Below are 21,567 nucleotides of genomic sequence, written 5' to 3'. Positions count from 1 at the left end.
CTTCTTCTTTCTTTTTTCATCATTCACCTTGGTAATGACACTTTCAGCCTTCTTGATAAAACATCATCACTAACTAATACTCTTTTTCCAACTCGAACTCACAGAGGGCATGTGGTGATACCTTCTTTCATCCAAAAGTAAAACATGCCCTCACCACCTTTATCACCTCTACCTAGACGATGGCGATCATCACCTGATCAACCTCATCCTGATTTCGCAGCACTCTTATCAACTTTTGAAAACACCCAAAATCAACCTTGTACTCCAACTTCACCTCATTCGGATCAAGGTAATAATAGTACCAGTAATGGTAATGGCTCACAACCTGAATGGGCTACTCCAAGGGGAATATCAGAATCCGATAAAGAAAATGAGAATGAGAACAATGAAGAAGAAGATGAAAATCAAGTCGAAAACCTAATTCGTTCAAACAACGATTACGGGTTGAACTCAAATTCATCTGCAACACCTGAAATTAGAACTATATCACCTTCACCTCGGAGACCTGATAGAACTAGTGAGACTGCTACAAGATCTGAAAGTCCATTGTTACCACCCAACCGAGGTACTTTCTTCAATGAAGATTTCACTAGATCAGATAATAATACTTTAGGTATGGGCCTTGGACCTCGTGGTATTTTCTCCAACGAATGTAGGTCTTTCACCTTTCTCATTTACTTGCACCTTAGAAGGGTATTTGCTGATGTTACACGATACTGCCTGGTATAGATCGATCGCCTCCGTCTTTCACTACGATTCCCCAAATCCCACCTCAGACAACAGGTCAATCAACGGCTACTATCGATGCGGCATACGATGGTGTTTTATCTCAACTCGACGCTTTGGCCAATCCTGTTCGCAACCTAGATACTTCCGTATCTTCGAGCCATACCAATCCTTACCTGCCTCAAACCACTTTCCACCCAATGCCAATTCGACAACCTCTCGTAGGATTGGGAATCAACGTGAACTCGTCTCTATCTCAACCTCATCCTACTTCCCCCGGTCTGGGTCTAGGCTTGGGTAATCTCAACGTATCTAGATTATCAACCGTAACTGAACGAACTGAAAAGAGTTCTTCTCCAACAAGCTCTCAAGGTCGTTCACCTACTTTTCCAGGTGCATACAAAGAAGGTCCGACTTTTCCTTCATCCTTACCCTCAAATATAGCAAACAAATATCCATTACCTCCCAGTCCTACAAAGCTACCTACAAGTCCAGTAAAAGGTCCAAGATCGACCTTTTCTTCCTCCGGAAACCGTGAAGATAAAGACAGTGCAAATAGTACACCTCAAAATCAAAGTACACCAAAGAAAACTTCCGATTTGATCAAAATGTTCGAATCAAGGACAGACCTTCCACAACTTCCCTTGTCATCTCAACCCAAATTTGTTCCTACTCCTCCAACAAAATCGAATCCATCCAAGTCCTCTGTCAGGAAAACCCCTCCGCCAATCTCAGGCTTACCAAATCCACCACCTACTTCATCGTCTGATACAGCATTCAATCGTACCAACACACTGCCACCTTCTTCCTTCCGTGCTCCTGTGCAAGCTAGCGCACCCACACCTCCACCAAAATCGCCATCTCCTCTATCTAAAGTCAGAGGTATGATAGCTTCCTGGAGAGTAAGATCAGGTTCACCTGTACAAAATGTGCTTAGTTCACCAGGTAAAGAAGGTCCTGGATTGTTTAGAGGTGGTGATAAAGGTTGGAATGTTTCTATTAGGCGGAGGAAAAGACATGAGACAGACTTGGCTGAACAAGCTGATGATCACCAAAGTCAAGAGAGGGACAAAAGACCGCCGTCACATCACTCGGAAACAAGAGAAGATCCGATCAAAAGCGAAGGGGATGATGACCTGCAACCACCCAACAGATCAGCAAGTATAAAAAGTGATAAAAAGACTTCTGAACCTAAACAACTCACCGGCGATGTAAGTGATATACGTTCTCCTCAAATGGCGTAACAAGCCAGTATAGCTGACCTTCCCATACTTCTGTCTTAGCCTATACGCACGGGAGCGCTTTACTACCTCAATGTGCATGATGAAGATGCCAAACCCAATTATCAATGGGTTCAAGCAGATGGTCGGCTTTACCAGGAAGGGTTAGAATTGACTTGGATTAGTAACAAAGGTAGAGCTACAGTCACTTTAGATTCAGAGTTTTGCGATGGTACGTCAGGCTCACCTCAGTATTCACATATGTAACATGTGCTGATGTAATACTACAGAGGTCGCGTCTACTTATAGCCCTAATAACCCCATGGCTGGAGACGACATTGGTGCTGCCGCTGCCAGGAGACAAGGAGTATTGGCAGACAATCTTTATCCTTTCAAGCTGGTGGGTTGATGATTGAATCTCGCAGTTCGTAGCTAACGATCATGCAACAGGTCTACGATGACGGTGTTGAGAGATTAGCTTGTGAAAGTGCTCGAGAAAGAGGTAAGCCAAAGCTGATCGCGTTCTTACGTCATTATGTCTAGCTGATTCAACACTATATAGTCCGCTGGGTAAACGCTATTTGGACGGTTCTTGAACGAACCCGAGCTGCTCCATCAGCTTCTTTGCGAGCCAATCGATCATCTTCTGATCAAGGCTCCGAAGGTGGAGGCTCTGCTTCTACACATTTCACGCCTGTGGACTATCCAACCTCTCCTTTACCGAGTGGATTTGGGTCGTACCCAATGTACACCACGGACGATGCTGTCATCGAGACTTCTGGTGGACTTCACGCCCCCATTGTCCAAAGAGGAAGTCGCAGACTTGCTGTTGCTGGTCTTGAACGTGCAAGAAGTCTAAGAAGAGTAGCAAGTGAGGCCGACCTTAGGGAAGTGTCTGCTCCTCCACTCGAAAAGGATGTTGCGTTGCCGATGCGGACTACTGCTATTCAAGATATCCCTTTGACTGCTCAAACAGCCGAGAGACCTACTTCAAGAGATTTTACTTTCGCTCATGGAATCAAGCCTCCCGCTTTAAAATCAGAGTTTTCGCCGTCCGACGCTCCATCAACCTTCCACACACCCGCTACAGGCTTCCAATCCCTTACAGGTACTTCAGCATACAGTACGGCTGATGCAACGCCACGTTCCAACTTTCAACCTTTATCCCATCTTTCAAGGTATACGGTTGCTAGAACAGAAGTCAATATCTCTACAAATTCTGGTCAAGCTCATTCTACTTATTCCAGTGCAAGATCCGGGATGGCTCCTCCTCCAGTTACCACGGATCAACCATTGTCATCTTATACTGCGCCATCTGTATCCACATCGGCTTCCTATCAATCGGCAAGAGAGAATAGTACAACCCAGTCAACGTATACTGCGCCCACCCTAGCTACTGATCCTCGTGGCATCACGGAACAGGCTTGGACTGCTCACCACGAAGCCTTTACTCCAGCTGGAACTGCTATACATACTCTATCTTCCCCATCCATGTACACTGCTCATCCCGGTACTCAAACGCCTTTGACTACTGCTCAACAATGGACTTCAGCCTCTGCTCATACTGCTAGACAATCATTATCTGAGAAGGCGACAGCCAACTTGGTCTCACCTTCTGCTTCGAATTACACCGCAAGACCCGGTTCTCAAACACCTGCAACTACTGTTCGAGGAGACATGTCTACTCCCTCAGATCATACTGCTTTCGGTGGTGCCAACAATTCCACTTCTATGTGGACAGCTCAACCATCCCCTTCCCACTCTGATCGCGCTACCGTCCTGCCACCTGCTTCGTCTTCGAACATGGCAACGCCCCAGAATTTTGAAACAGATCATCCTATCCAAACAGCTACTACTCCAATGGTAACGGTTCAACCCTGGACACCCTCCGCACTGGCACACACATTTGAAAGACTGTCTCCTTCTATATCTGTACCAATGACCGTCGATGACATGCCTCAAGTCGCAGTGACTGCAGCTCCTCAAAGTGCTACGATTTCGGAAGATGGTAGAACACCATATGATACCGTTCTAGAAACAATTACCACTGGTCTCACAGCTCCAACTCAACCTTACGGTACCGCGAGATCTGGGACCCAAGGATATCAAACGGCTGGAGAGTCGACCGTTAGTACTGCTTCTGGTTTACTCAGATCTCCTTTCCATACACCTCCTCCAGGTGATCGAACCTCTTCTCGTATGTCAAGAAGCACAGTGACATCATATCAGACGGCACCTCCACCCGTACCATCTCGAGATTCCCACTACTCAACTGCATCTCCTGGTTTATCGACCGTCAAGGCCACATCACCAATCCCGAGCCCTACTAGGTTTTCGTTGCACGACGAACCCGTACCTTCATACGATGAATCGGTCAAAACGCCTTCTGCTTATCCTATTACGACTGGTGGGGACAGCTATTTTACTGCTCAACACCCTATGAGTACAACGCCTCATGGCGCAACAGAGAATGCCGAGACAGAACAATCGTTGTACCATGACCGACCACCTACTACACGGTATGCCACCGCAACAACTGATCATCGGTTGACAGGTTCTTTGGGAACAGCTCCTACTACCCCAAGCCGATCACCTAGGTCATCGGAATACAACACAGCTCCGCCACCTCCTGTCTCCCGATCTGGATCTTCGGAAGGTCCATCTTCTACCAGACTCACAGATGGTCTGACTTCAAGAAGAGGTAGCAGAGCTTGGACTCAAGTTTCATATCCTGATTCAGATGACGAGCTTCTTGCTGATTTAGAAAGAAATTCTTCAAACGGTAGTAGTGTGTCAAAAAGGTCAAAATCAAAAGCTACAACTGCTTATACTCCTTCGAGAACAATGGCAACAGCTCGAACATTTGGTCAATCATCCAGAGCTCCGCTGGGTACGGCAAGGGATAATACTATGTATGCAAGTGCTCAAGAATCAGTGTATGCCACTGCTCCGAGTTGGTACACTAGGGAAACAAGTTACGTTACTGCTGCTCAGCCTCCGTAAGTCGTTGATATTTAAGTATTCATCAGCCAAAACCCCGCTGATATGACGTTATAGATCTTCTCTCACTTCGAGAATCACTCCTATCAGAGGCGAAGAAGCTCCTATTGTCCCTTTGCAGCTTAGTGAAAGACCAGTTGAGAGTGTGTCAACCGCGTCTACCATCCCTAGCAGAAGGATACCTCGAAGACCACCTCCTGCACTGGAGATACCTATGCCTGCACCACCACCACAAGCTCCTCTACCCCCTGTATATCGACCTCCTGTGGTACATCAGGCTCCCCCTCCTTCACCCTCCTTCCCATCATCTAACCCGCCAAGCTCGGACACCTCTAGTACCGAAGTCCCCAGCTCCTCTGCACCTACGATGGATCAAGCTACTGGAAGCGATGTGAACAGGCTTTTGGTAAGTCTGTGTTCGATCTTGGAGTTACCTAACAGCTGACAGCGTATTTTGCAGAACTTCCTCCAAGGTCAGGATCAAGCGAGGCAAGGTCAAAGCACTCGAGTGGGTAATCAGCTTGATCGCATTGAGAGAAGAGTCAACCAAATTGCCGAAAACCAATCTGCTTTGGCTGAAAGAGACGGCCCACCACCCGTGCCTTCAAAAGATGAGGACGATGAATCACCTCCCTCATCTCCTTCGTCCACTTCTACGACTTCTTCAGCTTCTACCGCTCGTCCAGTCACTCCTCCACCTATGATAATTCCCGAGGTAATCAATCAGCAGTTCGACGATTTACGTAATTTGCTCGGTACACTCATCGGAAGGCAGGAAGATCTTTTAGGTCGCCAGGATCTAATGGCGGAAGAGATGAGCAGAAGAAGGAGCTTTGATGTCGAATTACCTGAACGAGGACCAGGAATGGCTAGACTTGAAGATTTATTGAGAAGAGTATTAGACCGAGTTGGCGATAGCGAGTTTGATGAAAGCCTTCAACCTGCCTTCGAGGAAACGAAGAAATACCCGAAGTCTCATCTTTCTACGCCCAAGACGCAAGGTACTAGAGAAGGATCAATGTATGGAGGTGGAGATAGTGTATACGGCAGTGAATTTGGTGCAAGGGGTAGAAATGCCCCTGCTAACAGTATCTCATCGGAGGTCGATCGACGAAGGAGAAGACCTATGAGTGATATTTCTTCATCACTCCTAGAAGGTGAGATACCTGAGCCTGAATTTGATGAAGAATTCGCTTTATCCGGCTTACCACCAAACACACCTCCGAGAGAGTTCGTATCTCGTGGACCTCAATTCCCGAGACATCTTGTTGGACAAAGACCTAGACAACCTCCGCAGCAAGCTCAACCTCAATTTGTGCCTCAACCCATGTCTGTCCATGAGGAGTATCCCGAAGAGGAAGATTACTACGAAGATGAACCTGAGCAAGATGGTGAATCTGAAGAACAATACGAACCTGAACCTGAACTTGAAACTGAATATGAACCCACTCCACCACCTGTTGAAAAAGATATTACACCAGAACAATCACCTGATCAAGCTCCTATACCTTATCGAACTGAAAGCAATGATCAAGACGAGAATGTCCCTTATGAAAATGAGGATACCCAACGAGGTCCCTACAGATCCGGTCCTGCTCCTCAGCCTGTTGATCTACCTACTCCTGTCAATTCACCTAGAAATATGCCTCAATATCAAGGTCAACCTGGGATGAGACCTGGTTTTGCTCCTGCTCCCGGTATGCCTGCTCCAATGGGTCCAGGTATGACAGATATGCCTAGACCTTCGTTACCTAGAATTGCTGGTGTTCGTGATCCTATCTCTACTACTTAGTAAGTGTATTTTTCGAGGCACCGCCTTCATCAGTGTTCTTGTACTGATACTATGATTCATTAGCTTCCGACGTGGTTTCCCTCCTGGTCCGATGGGTCCTATGGGAATGGGCATGGGTATGGGCATGTTCCCCGGTCCAATGGGCATCCCAGGTCCTGTAAGTGCAAATTGTAATCTTAGCAGAGTCGACACTGATACTCGATTTTCAGGGTATGGGTCCGTTCATGCCTGGTCTACGTCCTGGGATGCCCGGTTTCGGTGGTCCTATAGGTCCTGTAAGTAGCTAAATTATCTAAACGCAAAGATACCAGCTGACAGTTACCGTCAAGAATGTCAATCCTTCACTTCGTCGTCCTGGTTTCTTCCCTCCTGGAGTCACATCGACAACAGGAGACTATGGTCTTCCCGCTGCTGCTCGATATGGTAATGCTGGTCTTCCGCCTAGTGGTCCTACAACGATGGGCGTACCTCGTCCTTCATATGGCAATACTACTACTGCGGATACCGGTCTTGGAAATACTACTACTGAATCTACTGTTACTACACCTTCTGTCACTACCGAAGAGATCGTTACTCCTGTTGCTCCTACTACTATGCTTCACGAACCTATCGAAATATACACCGAAGGCTTCACCACCGCTGCACTACCTCCTATACCTCTTTCTGCATCTCATGTTGGGGCTGTGAGTGCACGATTGTTCAGTCAAACTTATATAGATGCTAACATCCGATGACAGGACGATAGCTTTAGGCGTACTTTGGACAATACACAAAATCTGGCTGCTGCTCAAGGTGAACAACAAAATGAGATGTCAAGATACCTTCACGGGATGAGTGATCAGATTGCTGATGGAACGCATGCTACGCAAAATCAATTGGCTGAAATCTTGGGTGATATAGCAGCATTGAGACAGCAAGTCAAACCTAAACGGATTCACGCTCACGTGCTACCTGATGGAACAGTTGTACTTGACAACGGTGATATACTAGATGGAATCAGAGGTGCACCTGCTCCAGTTCCACTTGGAGCGCCTGCTCGACCACCTCCACCGCCCACTGCATCTCACGTCGAAGGAAAGATATTACCTGACGGAACTGTCATGGCTGGTGGTAAAATAGTCGACGGTATCAAGGCTGCTCCTACTGTTCCGGCTACTCCGATGATGGAACTGGATGAGGCTGTTGAGGAAACTGTCAAGGATATACAACAGGATCTGAAATTGGCTGAATTACAAGAAAAGAGTAAGTCATTCTCCTCCATGGATGCTTACTGCTTTAGTTTCATATTGTGTCGGAACTGATACTCATGACTTGTCGTAGTCGAGGAACTCATGGCTCAAAATGTACCCCCTCTACCAGCTATATCGGTAGTACCGCCACCTGCAGCTGAACGGATCTTCGAAGAAGAAGAGATCATTTCCATGAGGGCTGATTCAGGTTCTGGAACGCCTGGTATAACTCCTGCACCAATTCCAACTACGCTCGGAGAGATGACTCCTATTCCAACTTCACTTCCTCCTCTTACTGGCGTAGCACCAACTGTCATTGGTCCAAATACCGATGTTCGACGAGAGAAACAAGTAATCAAAGAACGTGAAGTCATTCGAGAAGGTCCGATAGGTCGTCATAAGGAAGTTACGATTGTAGATGAGTTGGAGAAAGATATGGTTACCACTCTTCCTCCTGGATCGGTCGTTCCGCCTGGTACTGTTTTCGCTGAAGAAGATGTCGCTGTGACTGCTGCTCCTAGTGCTGGACCCGGAGGTATTCCCGTTGCTGCCGCTTCAGGTAAGTCCCAACTCCCAGAGATGGACTCGGTGCCAACTGCAGTTTCTATCACTGCAGCTACAGGCACCGCCATACCTCCTCCCACCGCTTCAGCCTCTGCAAGAACGAATCCAAGAACCGGTAAACCGCTCACGATGCCTCCTCTTCTATCCGCCCATACTATGTCTCCTATTCCAACTGAACACAACTTTTCTGATACACCTGTGAACCATCTTATACGTGAAGAACATGAAGAAGTAAGTCATGTCCAATCCTCCCCCAACGAAAGCGAGATAAGTGACTGATTATTTGATTTTGCTTAGATTATTCAGCGCCCCGATGGTGGTCCACCGATCCACACTCATACCACCTCTCGCACTTACACCCAAGTACCAGCAGGTACTGGGCAGCCAGGAACTGTAATGGGCGATGCTCCAGTGTCTGCCATCCCCGTCAGCCCTATACCTCACACTCTTGGTCCCTCCGCTTCCGCTGGTCATGCTCCTACCACCGTCGGCCCTATTCCAGTCACATCTCATGCGAATATCCCACCTGCTCCTACATCTGTGGTTCCCTCGAGTCTCGATGTTCCTGTCATGCCTACTATCGCTCCTGGGGCTCATACTTCGGATCATCAAAGTGTTGTACAACAAGCTCCTCCAAATGTACCGACAGTCAAGAGCACCCACGAAGCTGAGATTGTCGCTCCCGGACCAGTACCAATCGACTCCAAGAACGCTTCGACATCACATACCGTTCATCCTGGAGCTACAGTCGCCGATCCTTCGGTGGTTGCTCCTTCAGCTGCCGTACCAACTGGTCCTATACCTCCCGCTCAAACTGCAAGTAATGTGCCTTCAGCCAAACCTGTATGGGACACCAATCATCCTGAATCGCCTAAGGCTTCAAAGACATCCTCACTTGCCAATGTACCCACGGACAAACCTGCGTCAGTGATGAACGTCCCTACTACTCCGTCATCAGTAAATCCTCCGGGAACTGCTCACAACGTCGCCTCGATGGTCTCCGAGCCAGCTCCTGTCATGCCAGATGCTGGAGTACATGTTACTCCAACAGATTCAGCTGATGGTCCAATCGCTGCCCCTCCTGCATCGTCCGGAGGGAAGAACGGTGTTCACTGGGATCCCAGAATTCCAGAAAAGGAAGTACTTGTCACCCCTCCTAAATCTCCCAAATCTTCCAAGTCCAAGTGAGTCCTCTACGTCCGATTTTGTCTAGTATTTCAGCTGATATGAGCTGGGCAGACCTTCTAGTGTGGTGGAAGCAGCCCCAGCCAACATCCCATCTCATCTCCAGGCTTCGGAGATCCACAATGTTCCTACAGAGGCTGAAGCTGGACTGCCTATTCACCCGATACCTTCAGGCGGGGATGTACCCATGGTCCTACCGGGATCCAACGAAGCTAAAGCTCAAGACACTCCCAAGACACCATCATCAGGTGGTGGTATCTTACGAAAACCTAAATCAAAGGAGAGTCTCAAAGAAACAACGCCTGGCGTTCCTCTTGTTCCTGCCGACACTCACTCACATGCCGATCACACCACTTTCGGGAAACCTATACCCACACAGGGAAGCGATAAATCCACTCGTGTTTCTGACACTTCACATGTCTCTCGACCTCCGACACTCGAAGAATTAGCTATGGAAGGTCGTGACCTTACTATTGACAGAAATGGTGAAACTGTTCATGTTCCTGTTCATCCTGTCAGCGCTTCTGGATCGAATAAGCTCAAGAAGGAACCTCCCACCTTTGTGGAAGGAAGTACCGCTGATCCAGCTCATTTGGCCAATAACGTTCCACTTGAAAATGGACTTCCTTCCAGAGCCGGAACTCCAGCACCGTCTACAAAAGCTGCTCCCGGTGAAGCTCTGATGGTTTTGGAGCCAGTCGTTCTTCCCGATGGTCAAATAGCCTATATTCCAAGTAGACCAGCAAGTCATGTCGGCGGTCCTAAAGAATCCGCTCTAGCAGATGGCAGTGCACCTCCCTCACTCGGTGATCGACCATCAACAGGTAAGAAGGGTAAATCTTCCGGAGGTGGTGAAGAGAAAGACAAAACTGCTTCCATCCAAAAAGATACCACTCATACCGGTATACCAGCTGAGTCAGAAGTTGGTAGAGGTCATTGTAGTGTTTGTTGTCCAAATGGACCTAGAGCAGTTGGTGGGGTACCTATCGAGCCGTGTGAACATCAAGATGGTATCCTTGGACAAGCTGGAAAACAACATATTCCATCTACTGCACCTACTGGACCTCGATCCAACAAATCTGGTAAACTCAACAAACCACCGCCAGCTGGATCATTGGGTCTTCCAACAGAAGACGTTATAGGTGGACCAGGTGAAGAAGTCAACATCGGTGATGTAGCTGGAGATGTATTCGTGGGTGATAGACCCAAATCTGGGCCTCCAAGTAAACTTTCAAAAGGAAAGAAAAGTACCACTCCTGAAGAAGAAGCAATGGAAGACGCTAGGAAACTTGCCCGTGAGTTGTTTCTCTTTCCCAATATGATAGGAACAGCAGACAGTGACTGACTGACATTTCCCTATGTACAGAAAAACAAAAAGCTGCTGCTGAACAAGCTGGTTGGTTGTTTATTTCTACACGTGGCGAATCAAAGCTGATTGAGTATGAATAGCTCTTGAGGCTGCCGAGCGAGACGCTAAATTGAAAGAGAAAGAGGACAACGCTAAACTCGCGGAGGAGAGACACCGTCAAAATGTTGAGGCTTTGGCTAATCTGCAAAAGGCACTTGTAAGTTGCCCCTACGTATGACTACAAAACGAAATCGTATTTCTTCATGAATGACATATTTGAAAGGACAATGTACTGATGTTATGTTCCATGATCCCGTAGGACCTTATCGCCACCGATGGAAAAGTTAGCAAGACCATGAATGACGAAAGATCAAAAGCTCAAGATAAACGAAGAACCGATAAATCAGTTAGAGATAAAAAGATCACCGAAGCTTTAGATAAACTGGTAGCTGATAGAGAGGAGGAAAAGAAGAAACAAGTTGCCAATGATAAGAAGCCAGGTATGTGAACCTTGACCGACCGACCATAAGTATTCAAAGCTGATACTCCGTTGATAATAGGCACACAAGCTGTTCTTGATGCTCTAAAGTGAGTTTAAGTTCACCCCTCTTCGTGTTGTCTACGACCAAAACGCTAAATGACCGAACAATATAGGACGCACGGAGACGGTCAATCTGCTTTCTTGAGAAAACTCGCCACTGAAATAATGGAGCAAAACTCCAATCAACATAATCTCACTCAAGCGGCCGCCAAAGCTGCAGCAAGAGAACAGATCGGTTTCAATTTGGCTGGATAGTGAGTATAGCCCTTATTCAATACAACCGAAACGTGCTAATGCGCCATTCTAGCTTGGATGACTTCTCCAAAGCTCTCTCCGTAAGTTGATATCCATCTTGAAGCCATGCGTATGGTCAGCTCTGATCTCCATTACAGGGCGAAGTACGAGTACTCCTAAAAGAGGTCGGTGATTTACGAGAATCCAGACGAGCACTTTACATGGAGTTAGCAGAGTTATTGCTCATGAAGGGTAGACAATCTGCTGGGTAAGTCAGCTTCTGATCTCAGGAAAGGAAAAGCCGCTGACACGACTTTGGCTTCGTATAGTGATCTTATGGCTGTTATGCCATACCCAGCCAATCCACCTGGAAATCCTGCCAACCAACCCAAAAAAGTGAGTGAATCCCCCGTTCAATGGGCGTATTGAACCCATTCTGACAACACCGCGATAGGATAACAACCAGAATCCTCAAGGCCAGAAACAAGAAGGTCAAGGTAAAGGAAAGTCGCCTGCTGGTGTTCCCGCATGGGCACAATGGCATCCTATGGTTCCTCCTGTCATGGGTAGACCATTACCTCAAACTGGTGGTCCACCTCCTATGATGATGAACCTAGGTGGTGGTGCCGTACCTGGGCCACCTCCCCCTTCTGTGAGTATGAGACAAAGCCGAAAGGTGATCTGAAAAGTGCTGATGCATACCTTGATGCTTAGGGACGACCTTTGCCGAAAGTTTAGTTGGCTATCAAATAGCAAATATCATATACCCAACCCGTGGTTTTTCTTGGTTCTGTTCGTGAATATCGGTATTCATATAATGTAATGTATATACATCTTCCCTTGGCGTATCGCCTTTTTGTACCATATATAACATACTAATTACACTGCCTATCACATATCACTGTAGAGAGGGAAACGAACGCATGATGATTAGATGAAATATGTATACAAGTCTTCGTTATGACCTTTTGGGCCGAGTGGCAAATGAGCTCGCTAAATGTTTAACCACAGCACTAATGCTCATCGACTTCTTTTGGTAGTTGATCCTGAGCGTATTCTTCTTGCATTGATGAACCGTTCAACGATGACATAATCTACAAAAACCTTAAACAAAGTCATTTGATAGAGTGGGATTAGGGGAACGGCTGGATTGCATACCAGCTGACAGAGTTCGTGCGTGGACCTAACAGGTCCTAAAACGGCTAGGAGGATCTTCATTCTATCTCCTCGCCTCTGAGATTCGTGAAAGCCGGCTTGTGAGTTATGGTTTAATCCATTTCTTTGAACCTTGAGCAAAAAATCCAATATTTCCATCGAGTTGAAATGCTGCGCCGCAGAATGGCACTCTCGTGTATCGAATGTACACATTTGATCGAGGGAATCTTCTGTGAACAATTCTCGAGCAGCCGGATTGAGAGCTATGATCTTCTTGATTCTTCCGTTTTCAACGAGTTGCTTTTGGCTTGTCGACCTTGGAGAAGCTTGGTCCTTGTAAATTCCGATACTTTCATACAGGAAGCTTGTTGACTATAGATCAAGCAGTGTCAGAACTACTCTAAGGTGAAAGGGGGGAAGCGTCAACCTACTCTGATGAGGCTACCTGTTCTTCCTCCTGTTGTATCATCAAGGGGTCGTTTCTGATCATTAAGCTCCATCGCCAAGAAATGTATTAAGCCGATATAGTAAGATTCCGCGAAGTGTTTAGTGGTGGTGTCTACCAGTTGGTTCGAGAGTAGAATGACATTATTGATCTTGGCGATAGTTTTGTCCATGACTCTCTTGTTGTTTATCAGACTTCGTCTATCCATTTCAGTCTGATCTTGAAGTCTCTCATTGCTGGTGAGAAGTACTGAGTTGAACTGACGATCGAGACGTTTAATCTCATAGCCAGCTATAGCAACTTGTTGGCTGATTTGAGCCACGTCCGTCTTTAGATTCTCGAGTTGCCGAGATATTGAAGCAAAACGCTGACAAGAGAGATCAGGATATATTTAATAAATGTCAATAACTGGACCAACGAGAGGACAAGCACCGAGAGTAGAGGCGGGAAATACTCACGTCTTCAACCCTTCCATGTGGTGAATCATCGGTGTCTTTGGCAGACATCACTTCTCTGTTCATATGTGATAGTTTGGTGTCAAAATTGGTAGTGGTCGACTGGCAGATCAATGAGTAGGTGATTAGTATTGTACGGTAGTAGGTGAGGCATTCGAGGGTTGAAGTGATAGTGAGTGATAGTGAGTGAACAGATCCGACTCGATGCCTTGATTCATTGTTCAATCACCTTTCATTCAATCTCCTACCTACCCATCCTTTCTTTGATCGTACGTCATCAAATAATACATGTACCCAGAGCTCGAATGCTGAGCCATTGCAGAGATGAACCGAATCGAGGACTGTCTCAAGCCCCTCGACTCGTTCATTTCAGAAGTCAGAATTAATAGTTCGTTCAGTGCTTCATCAGGAAATTTCACCAGGTGACCGTGCTGAAGGTAGGTACACACTATTGACGCCTACTCTGTCCCACTGGACGTAGCTAGAAATCGGTGGCGATAATCAGCTATAGGAGCGGGAGGTTTGGAGAACGCCAATCATGCCAAGTCCTTGAAGGACGGTTGTAGAGGTGTTTCGGACGAGTGGAAAAGGTTGACTGGGTGCATTGCCAATTCGGCGCTTACATTCCTGTATATTTATAATCAACAAATTTCTAACTTTCCTCGATTAATTGGTGTTATCAAAGTTCATCATAATAGCAGAGAGGTTAAGAGGAGGTTATCGTTTGACTCGAGCTTCGGGCTGGCGGCCAACTCCCTTCGGTTACGTCACGTGATCTGCTGTTTTACGTAACTTGACGTCTCTATCGATCTTTATTTTGAATTATTGTGAATGGATTATTGGATTATTTTGAAACTCAGCGTTAATGCTCATGATCCTTCATTCCACACTCTCATTTTAGAGATCGTGTATCAGTATACTCTCGAAGGAAGATGTGGAGATCAAGCATAGCGAGGAAAGTGATTCGATTACGAGCTATCAGATCACAAAGGTATCTACACAAGTGAGCTCATTCTTCGACTTAACCTTCAAGAGAATCAGCTCACACTTTTTTCATTTTCCAAAAAAAGCTATGATCCACCTTATCCTTCTTCTTCATTACCAGTATTGACCCATCTTCCGGAGGGATCAGGAACCACTCGCCAATTCCCACTATATCAACCTCCTCCACCGGGTGAATATATACCATTGACAAAAGAGACATTACGACAACTTCCTTCGGAAGAATCGTTAAATAGACAAGTGAAAATCAGAGTCACTAAAAAAGCAATAGAAGGATTACCTGAACTGACAGAAGATGACCTCAAAGATTTTTACACCGATCTAGTCAAGACTGGTACGCAAGGGGATATCATTCTACCCAGTTTACAATCACCGGAAGATAGATTGAAGCTACCTTTGAGCAGAGAGGAGAAAGAAGATATCTTGAGACATTTGGAAAATCGATTATTATCCTCTGACGAACAATTTCCCCGTAATTCCATCGGGAAAGGAACCTTCTCAGAAGGAAATGGAGTAGAAAATGGCTTGGTACAAAGTGAATTGCCCAAACATTACAAGATCTTTGGTGTGTTGGCTCAACTTGCTATTCCGGAAGAAAGTACATCTGGCTCTGGCTTAGCAGGTCCAAGTGGAACTAGTAAATCTCCTGCTGGAAATGCAGTATCTGAGATCCCACTCGGCCTGGTCAGTAGGAAAGAATGGGACGTCCTATTTGAAGAGTTCGTGAGTAACATCCGGAGTTCATTACTGAAGGGGTACGTTCTAACGTATAACCCAATAGATTGTAAGAGGAGATGCTAGAGGTGCTGAAGCCCTTTTGGATGTTATGACCGTGAGTTCCTCGTTGCGGTTGGCACCTATTATCACCCATCAAGAAGCTAACTTGCGCGTATTCGAAGCTACATGGAGTACCTATTGATCAGGATAAGATCAACGATATAATGAAAGTTGATGCTGCTGCCGGAAGCGTTGAGGAAATTAGTCGATTGACAGCAGAGTTGGCCAACAGTGAGTTACCAGTGTGCGTCATTGTATGGAATCTGCTAATTGAAACAATGAACTAGGTGGATTGGAGATCACGAATTCACACAAAGATCTTTACATACGTTCGCTGATACAGCAGTCCCCTTCGCTGCCACAAAATGCAATATCGCATCTCATATCAGCTGAGACAGCTGGTCAACCATATCCTCAATCATCCTATCATGTAGTGTTACAGCATTTAACACAACCATCACCTAACTCTCATCCAAATGCAAACACAAGATCACTAGCATGGGATTTATTCACCAATATGCGATTATCAGCTCATCCGACACCGACAAGGGAAGTGTATACGGCAATGATTAGGACATGCTCCGAAGCGAGTCAACCTGAACCTGAAAGAGCTCGTGATCTCTGGATCGAAATGATCGAATCCGAAAAAATACAGCCTACAAGAGAAGAGTATAGTGCAATCATAAGAGCATTAGGTTCGACCAAAAAAGATTATCTAGAAGCGTTCGATTTGTTAAGACAAATGTTAGCTAAACATCACGATGCCGTCTACACTCCTTTCTCAGAGGACAATGACCAGTTACCTAAATTCTCTGAATACGTCCCGACGTTAGATACATTCACTGCTTTATTGGAAGGAACGAAAAGAGCGGGTGATCTCAACAGAGCAAGATGGGTATTGACCGAAACTGTCAAACTTGCTAGAACGGGATATCTGTTAGGTTCAGAAGAATGGAGAAAAGGTATAGATGCAGATTTGTTAAGTGGTGTATTCATGACCTATGCCTCGTGGAAACCTCTCGTCAGAAGGAATATCGTAAAACTGAAGGAAGGCGAAAACGAGATTCAGCCATCAAATCACGACATCAAGAAGGAAGAAGCAAATCTCACCGCGGAGACGGAAGAAGCGGCTGCAAAACTAGAAGAAAAATGGTTGGATATGAATGTCCTCGAAGAATTGGTTGAATCGCCTTCATCTACTCAGTCAGAATCAATCCAAAATCCTTCTACTTCTGAATCAGACTCTGCTCTTACTCCGCAATCGTCTGCGGATGCTCTACGCGAAGCGACCGCGTTATTTCACCGTATAATCGACGACATATCAGCTCAACCCAATACTGATGACTATCTCCCTTTCCAAGATGTCGTAATAGGTCCAAAATTGATCAACTCGTACATCTCTGTTCATCTCGTCCATTCACCTTCCCTGTCTGCAACCAAAAAGGCATACGAAGAAGCTTGGTCTTCCGTTATACAGCTTACCAAAGGCAGTGTCAAACCCAATGGATGGACATACCTCCAAATCTTGGAGAAGTGTGCGCATGGTGGTCGATCTGGAATAGCCGAATCTGATAGAGCAGTAGGCTTTGAATGGGGACAAGAGATATGGAAGGAATATATCGAATGGGTTGGATCCTATAAAGCGGAAATCGAGAGGATAGGAGAACCTTCAATAAAATCAAGAAAGAAATGGCTAGCTGGATTAGGTGATAGACAAATTGAAAGAACTTGGAGATCTGCTATACGATTATTTGCTTTACATGGGCAAACGTCAAAATCATTGTCACTTTTGGAAGAGTTCTACTCGCTATACCCACCAGAAGACATCACGAAAGCCTATAAACCATTACCTGAATTAGGATTAAAGATCAAATTATCAACTCCGTCATCAATGATAGAAGCTGATGTTCCTCCTTATATGTTATTTGATGATATAAGATTACTACATCAAAGATTGGTAAAAGAAGAAAAATGGAAAGAAGTGAATAAAGTTACATTCATCATGAAAAGTTATCAAGGTTACTTGAAGAAAAGAAGAGATTGGAGATTCAAGGGCGTTGGCCAAGGTAGAGAAATTTGGAAAAACATGTATGAGCAGAGAGAAAGGAAGAGACTCGATAATCATGATGGCAAAAAAGCGATTGAGAGTGGACAGGGCAGGCACGTAGATATTGATGAGGTTGACTAGAGGATGCGGAGGGGGGAGCATGCGGAGGGGGGAGGATGCGGCAGGGGAGGAGTATGAGACGGGCGGATTCAATACCCTGCATTCGATAGATACACTTGTAATACACTTATATATACTACTCAATGCACCGCATCTCATGTCACTCGTGTTCTGCAATCATGATCAAAAACAAGATGATCATAGCATACATGTATCATTGTCACATAAAGAGTGTAATAACGTCCGGCGTTTGACGGGTCCTAACAATAGTTATTCTAGTTTGTTTTTCTTTTTACAATCACCCGAATCGCTCATGTAAGCGATTTCCTCCTCTTCTTCTTCTACCAGTTCTTCCATAACCTGAGTAGCTTGGTCCTCTCGGATAATGGCAGATGACCAAGTGGAATGATCGATCTTTTCACCTTTACTTGTCCTTTTAGCTCTACACCACATTCCGATACTTGGATCTGTGATGAATTTCCAAGTCACATAAGGCCATGATTTATGTTGAGGTAACGGATCATAGTACTCTCTAGCCATTTCACGTAATTGAGGTAGTTTAGTCCATGGGACAGAAGGGAAGTCGTGATGTTCATTGTGATATCCCACCTAATACAGATATATCAAGACCTCAATCAGCATCCAGGTCAACGACTGGGTTCCGAAAACATGACTTACATTGTAACATAAGATATTCAACCACCCGTAATAGCTTGTAGTTTCTTGAGCTAATCCTTTGATTAACCAATCTTGATGCTCATCGCCATTGATCAAACCAGTTTTATTTTGATCTTCTTTAGTGGGTAGAGGACCATTCATTAGATAATGTTCAGCTATGAAATGAGCCGCGCAAGGGTGTAATGATCCAGCGAAGAAACTACTCATTATCAAATAGATCAAAGGTTTCCAACCCAAAGTTTTGACTAAAAGAGCATCAAAAAATAAGATTGAGATAAGATTTATCCCGTGCCAGATTGTAGGTTTTTGTGATCTGATAAAACCAGGTCTGAGAGCGTAGAATAGGATTTGAAAAGTAGCGAAAAATGTTTTCCCAAATACGTTGTCTAGTATGATAGCTTCTAATTTACTTGGTAAATCAGTGTCAATTCCATCTTCACCTAAGAATTTATGATGTTCAATGTGATACCCTTTGAATGCCATGGCGTATGGTACGCCAATTGATAAATTCGCTATGATAGCTAAGATCTTATTAGCCCTTATTGATTTAAATGCCAAGTTGTGAGTGATTTCGTGGATTGACAAGAAAATATTTTGGTTCGCTGTCCCTCCTACCACATAGGCTGTAAGCAGGAATGGAAGTGAGAAAGGATGATGAGAACGTAAGAGGTAAGCGGCGGTGAATTGAATAGTCAAGACGAGAAAGACTATAGGAATAGTGAGTGAAGTAGGTCCCATGAGTTTCCGAACCTATTACGATACAATCGAGTCAGCTACCTGGTGCTCTGGTTCCGACAAGCAGTGACTGAACCTGGAGAGAGTATCGCGCATAATAAACCGCTCCTCACTCACCTCGGGATGAGCTTTCAAAATAGCCATTCTTCTACTTCTATGCGGTTCTTCAGTTGTCATCCACAAGAAATCAGGATTACTTTCCATCCTTTCGATTTCTTTCAATTTTTCAGCTGATATTACATTATCGATATCTGAGTGAACATCACTAATTTCAACTTCGGATGATTCGTATGAGCTCAGCGTGGGGGAAGAAGTCGTTGAAGGTGTATCGGTCGAATTTCCTTTCGTGTGGTTAGGTTTGACCTGAGAGGGGAACGCCATTGGTGTGGTTGGTGAGAGTATCTCGACAGCCATTTCAACGCGATTGTAGGAATACAACTGGGAGGTGTAGAGGGGTCGCGAAGAGTTTTTTTCGGGATGTCGAGAAGTTGTGGAGCTGGTACAGAAGTTGCTGAAAGGAACGTGTTATCGCGTGGCTTTTCGCGAACTTTTCGTTATGCCTGAGTGAAAGGAAGAGTAGGAATGGAAAGTCTGATGGATCGAGGGAGAGGTGAAGGATGAGATGTTATCCTTGGATGGATGAAGATGTCAAGGTGGAAGAATAGAATGAGATGATGGAACCACTGCGCCGAGCATTGATTTTTGTGTTACATGCGGTGCGACCACCTCCGATCCCATCACACCCATCTTCTTTCCGACGGAAGTGAATTCAACATCACCTAGCCTTCGAGAGATGTTCATGCATTCAAGTGATTATTATTGTAGCTGCATATATAAGTAGTATATCCACTAGATCTTTCTGAATGCTCACGCTCACAGCAGCTATATCTCAGCTACCAGAATGACGTCCCCGCCAGAGTTCTTGAAGAACAATCTCCCTACGTCTTCAGCAAGCATCGGAAGACCTCATATAACGCTAACATGGGCTCAATCGCTCGACAGCAAGATTGCTGGTCCTGGTGGTCAAAGGGTCATTCTGAGTGGAAAGGAAAGTATGCTAATGACTCATTGGTAAGTCGGACTTTCGTTCTCTATTTGAAAGAGTTGAATAGCTAGCTAACATCTGCTTGGAAATTCTGTCTTTTGCAGGATGAGGTCTATGCATGATGCGATATTGATAGGGGTCAATACTCTGATATTGGATGATCCAAGATTACAAGGTATGTATCTTGTTTTTTTTTTGTATGGATAGTAGAACAGATACGAGCAAACGGTCGGCTCATGCCAATGCCGAATCTCATTGTGACTCAGCTGACTTTGATCTCATCATCAAATAGCAAACCTCCTTCCACCATCATTGAACATCCCTCCACCTCAGCCACTGATCTTAGATCCAAAATTACGTTTCCCAGTTACAGCTCGAATATTGGGCGAGTGGAATACGAAGGTATCTGAACGTGGGAGAACGGTTCGTCAACCTTGGATAATATGCGGTGAAGATGTTTCTCTGAAAAGGAAAGAACAAGTTGAAATTGCCGGTGGAAGAGTTATACCTGTTCCATTAGATGAACGAGGTATGTCATTACTTTCTCATCCGTATACCGAACAGTTCGTGATATTCATTCAGTGAGAACAGGTCATATATCACCCTCGTCACTTCCTTCCATCATATCGAACTTGGGTTTGAAATCTGTCATGATAGAAGGAGGTTCAAAAGTATTATCAACATTCCTACATTGTCCTAAACGTCATGACGGAAGTAATCTGGTTGATAGTGTGGTCATCACCGTCGCTCCTATGTTTATAGGTGATGGCATAGGTGTAGTACCACAGGTAAGTCTATCCATTTTAAACTGACTCCACTAATCGTGTTCACAGCTCAAAAGGACATCTCGAGAGTATTGACCAGAAACTGACGAAATGAATTGGGTTTGATTTTAGGGAGAAGATATCGGTTTACCCAAATTGAAATATATACATACTGAGATAATGGGTAAAGACGCTGTGATGATCTGTTCCAAAGAATGATAGAAATATAGGACGTCAGGCATGATACTCAGAATCTATAAGGTCTACTCCCTTCAAGAGAACTTCTGCTCCGATTCTTGCAGTCTAAATCGCTGTAATATCCCCATGAGTACAGGCTCACCCAACATTGCACTCAACAAGCAGCGATGGTATGACCGTTATGATACTATCTGTCTGCAGTTAGATCAACGGCGACTATATACACTTTCAATACGTAGTCAAGAGCTATAGAAATATGAAATATGCGATATGTAGTATGTAATTTACATTCCAAGATGTATATACA

General features: G+C 45.1%; 5 protein-coding genes across 5 annotated transcripts; 3 read left to right on the top strand and 2 right to left on the bottom strand.

The window, feature by feature from the left end:
* Nucleotides 1-144: 144 nt before the first annotated feature.
* IL334_007642 (uncharacterized protein) lies at nt 145-12,577 on the top strand (the record flags this gene model as incomplete). Its single annotated transcript, XM_062939332.1, has 25 exons — nt 145-652; nt 730-1,937; nt 2,010-2,178; nt 2,237-2,346; nt 2,397-2,448; nt 2,509-4,945; nt 5,004-5,352; nt 5,407-6,737; nt 6,802-6,895; nt 6,948-7,013; nt 7,068-7,421; nt 7,476-7,980; nt 8,059-8,762; nt 8,829-9,715; nt 9,771-11,011; nt 11,083-11,112; nt 11,166-11,281; nt 11,384-11,564; nt 11,625-11,652; nt 11,719-11,859; nt 11,913-11,940; nt 11,998-12,107; nt 12,169-12,235; nt 12,294-12,491; nt 12,554-12,577. 25 exons carry the CDS (start codon nt 145-147, stop codon nt 12,575-12,577), a joined length of 10,938 nt encoding a protein of 3,645 aa, XP_062795383.1.
* A 275-nt stretch (nt 12,578-12,852) lies between these two features.
* IL334_007641 (uncharacterized protein) lies at nt 12,853-13,960 on the bottom strand (the record flags this gene model as incomplete). The annotated part of the gene is made up of 4 exons (XM_062939331.1): nt 12,853-12,933; nt 12,998-13,366; nt 13,426-13,806; nt 13,898-13,960. 4 exons carry the CDS (start codon nt 13,958-13,960, stop codon nt 12,853-12,855), a joined length of 894 nt encoding a protein of 297 aa, XP_062795382.1.
* Nucleotides 13,961-14,826: 866 nt separating this feature from the next.
* On the top strand, nt 14,827-17,861 carry IL334_007640 (uncharacterized protein; the record flags this gene model as incomplete). The annotated part of the gene is made up of 5 exons (XM_062939330.1): nt 14,827-14,897; nt 14,965-15,619; nt 15,678-15,728; nt 15,796-15,904; nt 15,961-17,861. The coding sequence occupies 5 exons, from the start codon at nt 14,827-14,829 to the stop codon at nt 17,859-17,861; spliced, it is 2,787 nt and encodes a 928-aa protein (XP_062795381.1).
* Nucleotides 17,862-18,110: 249 nt separating this feature from the next.
* Nucleotides 18,111-19,667, bottom strand: IL334_007639 (uncharacterized protein; the record flags this gene model as incomplete). Its single annotated transcript, XM_062939329.1, has 3 exons — nt 18,111-18,449; nt 18,519-19,268; nt 19,371-19,667. The coding sequence occupies 3 exons, from the start codon at nt 19,665-19,667 to the stop codon at nt 18,111-18,113; spliced, it is 1,386 nt and encodes a 461-aa protein (XP_062795380.1).
* Nucleotides 19,668-20,154: 487 nt separating this feature from the next.
* Nucleotides 20,155-21,281, top strand: IL334_007638 (uncharacterized protein; the record flags this gene model as incomplete). Its single annotated transcript, XM_062939328.1, has 5 exons — nt 20,155-20,324; nt 20,403-20,473; nt 20,591-20,827; nt 20,890-21,086; nt 21,195-21,281. 5 exons carry the CDS (start codon nt 20,155-20,157, stop codon nt 21,279-21,281), a joined length of 762 nt encoding a protein of 253 aa, XP_062795379.1.
* Between the last annotated feature and the right edge of the window lie 286 nt (nt 21,282-21,567).

This window comes from Kwoniella shivajii, chromosome 11 (genome assembly GCF_035658355.1).
Source record: "Kwoniella shivajii chromosome 11, complete sequence".
NCBI classification, from domain to species: domain Eukaryota; kingdom Fungi; phylum Basidiomycota; class Tremellomycetes; order Tremellales; family Cryptococcaceae; genus Kwoniella; species Kwoniella shivajii.
The sequence above is the reverse complement of the archived record's forward strand: the minus strand, read 5'-3'. Positions and strand labels throughout refer to the sequence as shown.